We start from the raw sequence: 6,314 nt of genomic DNA, 5'->3' as shown, positions 1-6,314 counted from the left end.
AGGGAAAGGAAAACAAGGAGATGGAGGAAAGGAATAGAAGGCTTTTTTTATTTTCAGCCTTCCTAGAATGACTGCACTGGAGTCTTTGCTGGCTTTGTTTCCAAATTGCTTCCTGCATTTAAATTAAATAATGAAAGCCTGGAAAACCCCAAGTCATTAGAAATATGCTAAAGTTTCTCTTTATTCTGCAGGCGTTTCTGATTACGTGCAGATCGTTATTTTGGGCTTTGCATAACTTGAGTAGCTGACTTAAAATGTGTTAAAATGAATTAAAATTACCAGCATAAAGTCACCATTTAAGTAACACAGCTGAATACAGCTGGAAAGGGTACAGGAATATCTGTGTACCCCTCTCCGGCTGCACTTCCTCATCTTCCTCCCCTCGAAGATCATTGGTTTATTATGCAGATAGCACAGGCTGCGTCTTTTGCTAAGTTCCATTGCAAAGCTAATAGCCAAGGCAATTGTGTGGATAAGCAGAGACTTAAATCATTTGGAAACTGTTGAAAGAGGACAGATCTGATAATAATAACCTTCATGGCTGGCAAGTTACAGCTGCTTTTGACAACTTGTAACGATGAAGGCTTATAGTAAAGTTAAGAGCTAAATATCTGTATTGTGCCATGGGATCAATTTCAATTCCCAAGTATAAAGCTTCAAACTTTAGACTGTTTCTATCATCTTTGAGGATCCTTTTTTTTCTCTAGGTTAAAAAGGAGTTGTTTTGTTGTTTTTTTTTTTATAAATGTTAGAATGTTTATTTATTTCTGATTTTTTTTCTTTAACACAGTGGGACAGCTTAGTTAATTTATTTCAGTGCAAAGGAAGTGTAGTTGTATTGAAGCCACAGGTGTTTCTCACTTATAGCAGAAGTTACAGAAAGGATGTTGTATGAACATGATTTGCATCATCTCAGAACATTTTATATTCTATAGTGGTGACTTCCAGACTGCACATAGGTAACAATTTTAGTGGCATGTGTTAAGAAAGATCTCAAACAGTATGTGCAAAAGGTCTCATCAGGATCTGCAGGTTGCACCAATAGCTTTATCAAAGAAAATATTAAGGAAATAAAAAAATGTCACTGGTGTTGTTTGCATGTTGACACCGAATTTGCTGTGATGAAAGTGGATAATGAATAACCAATTGTTTACAACGCATCTGAACACAAGAGCACAGGTCTATATTTAGGAATATAGGCCATACTTGCCCACTGGGTAACAGTGAGCTACCACTAACTATAGGTTAGAGAACGTGAACATTAATTTCTAGTGTACTGCTGCGTGTAAGGCAGTTAATGCCATTCTTAGTTGCATTTTAACTGGAATTTCCCACAAGAATGAGAAAGTGACGTTCTGTGGCACAGAACATCAGTGACAGCCCTTGGGGACTCCTGTGCCCCAACAGAGTATTTTAACAGTGGAGTGGGTTCAGAAAAGAGCAATGAGAAGTGCAGACAATCTGCTTCACAGTGAATGATTCAGAAAGCCGTAAATTTTCCGGGAACAAAAGAGAAGGTTGGGGTGGTTGGGTCACCGTCGGTAACTACCTGCAGAAGGTGGAGGGTTTGCTCATGCAGGGCCGATTGGCTGGCAGGCAAGGGCACGGGAAGATGTAGTGGCTGAAAGCTGAAGTGAGACCAATTCAGATTAGATGCACATTTTTAAATCAGAACAATTGGCAAAAAGGCTTAGCAGAGGATGGCATGGGCTGCCTTCAGCTTCAAACAATGGAACTGGGAGAGCACATCTTTCTAGAGAGACACAGCATGGCTCGGTCACAAATATGGACCCAATGCAAGGATGGCTGGGTGAAATGGCCCAACCTGGGCTATGCAGGTGGTCACATAGAGGATTGCAGTGGGCTGATGTTGCATATTGCCTAGCAGTTTACAGCTCATGGTCTAAAAACACTCAGCAAATGGGGATAGTGCTGCCTTCCCCGCTGTCTCTAAGAGAAGGGGAAAGGAGCAGAAGTTAAATGGCTGCTGGGTCACACATCAAACCAGCGGCTGGGGGGGGGCTAGAGCAGAGCCTGCTGCCTGCTTGGACTGCATTTCATCAGCAGACACCTCCCTCCTTTTCCCCAGGCAGGAGCACAGCCTGACCTGAGAGACGTTTGCAGTGATGAACCCAAAATTTGGATTTCTCCTTTGAGTATCTCTCAGAGCCCAGCAAAAGAAATAATCTGATGGCATGCATCCAGGTTCGTTAGTGAGGGTTGTAGCTGGATTACGCCTGTTTACCAAGGGGGTAATGATGCTCCCTGCAACAGTTGGGTCAGCAAACTCCCCGCAGTCAGGGCGCAAGCAGCTGCTTTTACAGCCAGAAGTGCAATTTACAGACAAATCCCAGTTGTAATCAAGGCAACCAATTTCCGATGATCAAGGTCTGGCATTTCCTGGGGACAGAAGGGATGTGTGCAAGAGAGAAATGGGGTCAGGTGATGGGTTAAATTGCACCTAGATATGATTTGACAATCACTCCCCTGGTAACAGCTTATAATGTTTACAATTTGTCTTCTGTTTTGTTTTGTGATTTCAGGAGCAGAAGGCACAGTGTTCCCTAAATCTATAGAAACTCCCAATGTCAGGGCAGACCCCTTCAAGGAACTAAGGTAAACTTTGCAATATGGTCTAACGGTAACTCAGTGGCGCCTTGCTTGAGTTGTGCGTACTGCTGGGCATCATTTCTGCTTTTGCATAAGAGCTTGGGGGTTCGCTTTGGAAGGCATCGCCAAGGGGATGCCATGGAAGAGAAGGGACCTGCTGTGTTTACGTGTAATAGGACCGAGCTAAAGACAATCATGGGTCATGAGAGCATAGTTTCTGCTCCGTAACATGCCCTGCTTACCCTGGGCTCAGCCTTTGAAAAGAAACGGAGAAATCTTTTCCTGGTTGTGCAGGAAGGTGCTGGAGTCCGTGCTGTATCACAGGGAGTTGCAGCAGGCAGAAGGATAAAGCTCTCCAGCATTATAGGTCTTGCAGAAAAGCAAACCCTCCCTGACCTACACAGGGTCTAGCTGTGCATGCAAGTAACTGCTGACGCTCGCAGAGATGCCGCTTGCTGACAGCAATGTATCAGGAGAGAATAACCAGCTTTGCCCTCAAGCTAATGCTGGGCATTATATTTATTTTATATTAAAAAAAAAAAAAAAAAAGTGTGGCACTACAGGTTAGTTTGGATGACTAGTCTCTGAAAAGAGACTAATGATATGGCCTAATAAATTATTGACTGAATCTCCTGAATATCTTCTGACCAAGAGGGCTATCAGGGTTTGCCATCAATGCTCTAATTATCCTTCCTTAGAAAAAGAGAGGGAGGGAATAGGTGAAAAAATCTCCAGAAGGACACCTAGTCCTTAGGTCTTTGGTTGCAAACTCTCCTTTCCTGGAAACTGCTGGGGATGAAGCAATCTTCAGGCAGCTGATGTTGTGCAGAGGAGCACTGCAGATTTACTGTGGATGCCCTGAGATGCAAGAGGACCACTCATTAGCTCCCTCTGCTCTGATACCATGGATAGTTATAGCCCAGCTAGATCACCGTGGAAGATGAAGGATATCCTGGCTGCCTTCCCTTGGGTCTATCAGTATCTTTCAGTTTCTCTCTGGAAACACTCTAATTCTTCCCATTTTGTACACCAGGGATCGTGTGTCAGACAGCAAGTGCAGTGGTGGTGGGATTCAGTTTGTTACAAAAGTTTGTTCTCTTTCTCCGTGCAGTGACTTTAACCCTGCCTTGGGATCTTCCCAATCTTGGTATACTTGCTTTAAAACAAGAGAATACAGGGTCTTTGCTCAGCCTGACATGAAAGTGCCAGGGCAGCTCCCGGGTGTGCTGTGGAGGAAGGAGCCCCAGGAGGGCAGGGTGCGGTGGCGTGGAGAGCACGTACCCTCTGTTTTCCCAGGCAGAGCAAGCAGACAAAGTAGTCAGCGGGTGGGTGGATTTGTAGGTGAAGTTTAGGTGATGAAGGCTTCCTGGCGCAGCCCACATTCTCAGGGGGAAAAGAAAAAAAAATCGTGCTTAAAATATGCGATAGCAGCTAAGTAACTTGCAAAACCAGGTCTCTTTTTCAGCAGTGCAAAAGAGAGGCAAGGTTTAGGTCCAAGTTTGTAGTTACTTAGGACTTTTCTAAACATGGGAGGGGAATTTAATTCAAGTAAGTGTAGGGTGTCATATTAGAGGGGACAAATGTGAATTAAAATGGCCTTGATCTGATTGAGTAAGCTTCTGTTCCAAAGAACATTAAGCTGAATGAAATTGAAATGAATTAATGGCGGTATCCATGCAAGGGGGTGATTCAGTATATCTGATCTGCTTTAAATTCAAGTTGTTATTTCACTTGTTTTATGTAGAGAGATGTTAAATAACTTCCTTTGGAATTAGTGGACTGGGTGAAAAAATCCTGTAAAAATCTGGTGGGCTTTTTTCTTTTTCTTTTTTTTAAGGGAAAATCATTGCATAGCATTTACTTTGAAAAAAAAAATCATCTTGGCAAAAATAAATGCTTTTTCCACCACCTTGAGAAGAAAAGAGCCAATGGTAGCACTGTGTAGAGAAATCAAGGTTTCCCAAGAGCAAATGCTCTATTCCTCCCCAAACCAAGAACCATCCATCTCTCTCTCTACATGTTGGAGCACTGGCTGCTTCTTAGGTAAAATGGTGCCTTTTGGATGAAGTACAGAGTTAATAGAGAAAATAATCTTACTCTGGGGGACCACTTTTTGGTACCTTCCTATTTTGATAGCAGAGTGTGTGCATAAGGTGTCCTTTTGGCCTATTTAAAAAGATGCTGCAGTGAAATGGGACTGAATGAGATGGCAGCCAATGGGTCCCGAGCTGCCATACGTTGCTAGGAAAGCAGCATTGTAAACATCCACTCTGTAGCTGGCTTGGCTCTAAAAGACCTTTTTCTAAAATAAATAGTGCAAACTTTCTTTCCTCCTTAGGCTGAAGTTCTCAGGGGGGGGAAGCACACATTCAGCTATTGAAGGCTGTCGCCAGGCACCACCAACCTCCATCACTCTTCCTAGACCAAATGGTTGCGATCAGTTACGTGATTTATCCATTTGCTCTTTTCAGTACCATACCAACTCCCACTTTTTCGTTAGGAGACTTCAAAATAAGGTGACAGCGACTGTCACTATTGGAAGGAGAAGAGACCAACTGCTCCTGTCACCACTGGGAGTCAGACCATCTGTATGTCTTCTTTCCCTTCCTCCTCTCCTTAACAGACAGACTGATTTCCCCTGCAAGATAGGGACTACGCCATCGTGCCAGTCATCTCTGTTTCTTTCCTTCTTTTCCTCCCGTCTCCCAAAGGCCTTCAGTCGTGCCCATGTGTCACGAAGACTGACATGCTCCAAGTGACAGCACCCACATTCTCGACAGACTTTCTATTGCCATTCAGCTGACAAATGGTCTTCAGTTTGTATAGCCTAAACCATTGATTAGTAAGCGGCTGCTCTACAAGGTGGTCACCATCCTGGAGAACAGACAAGGTGCAGTCCTCTTTTCTGAGGGCCCATTTTGAAACACTTTTGTCTGCAGTGGTTTAGATGGAGAAAATTCAGGTGGCAATATGTGCGTGGCTTTTTCCTTACACGCTAAGCCCATCACAAGGCTGCAAGAATTGATCCGGTGCTTGTTTGAACCAGGTCTGGACTTTGCTGTTGAGTCTTCTCAGGAGGTGCTCTCCTGTGCTGCGGACAGACTCGTGTCCTAAAACAATCCTATCAGTTGTAGTAAGAATGCCAGAGCTCATAAATGTCTTGTTTAGTGCAGGGTGTTATTAACAGTTCATGTTTCCTATTTGGGATCTAGAAGATTCTTTAATAATGACCTAAGAACTAGAGATGGTTGAAAATCTATTTGATATACTTCTGTGAACGTTTCCGTGGTTTTACTATTTAAAGTAATTTTAGACACTTAAAAATTTTGGTAGTTGTTAGTTTGGTTCTAAACTGGTCAAAAACAGTAAAAAGGAAAGCAAACATATTCAAATTATTTTCAAATTCTTGGAATGTTTAACATTGCCATTCAGTATCATCCCAAAATAGGTTAGGGGGAGGGCTTGGGAGATTTGTTTGGACATTGAAATATTTGTACTCATCTACATTGGTTCTTTTTAATGCAGGCTGGTGTGTTTGACATACGGCAATGTGAGTGCCCACATGTAAAAGTTGAATCCAAGATGACCTTTTCTCACTGGATTGTTTTAGTAGCACCCAGGTAACTTGGTAAGAGCCTGTCTTGAGAGCCTCTCCTTGACACTGGCAGGGGGCACCTGCCTTCCCCTCTTTTTTTTTTTTTCCA

General features: G+C 43.2%; 1 protein-coding gene across 1 annotated transcript in view; it reads left to right on the top strand.

The window, feature by feature from the left end:
* Window positions 1-6,314, top strand: part of SGCD (sarcoglycan delta) — a 211,870-nt gene that overhangs the window by 176,697 nt on the left and 28,859 nt on the right. The window contains exon 6 of the mRNA XM_009634710.2: window positions 2,544-2,616. Within this exon, the coding sequence (XP_009633005.1) occupies window positions 2,544-2,616 (73 nt within the window). The remainder of the gene's footprint in view (window positions 1-2,543; window positions 2,617-6,314) is intronic.

This window comes from Egretta garzetta, unplaced genomic scaffold, assembly GCF_000687185.1.
Source record: "Egretta garzetta isolate BGI_Z169 unplaced genomic scaffold, ASM68718v1 scaffold612, whole genome shotgun sequence".
NCBI lineage: Eukaryota > Metazoa > Chordata > Aves > Pelecaniformes > Ardeidae > Egretta > Egretta garzetta.
The sequence above is the reverse complement of the archived record's forward strand: the minus strand, read 5'-3'. Positions and strand labels throughout refer to the sequence as shown.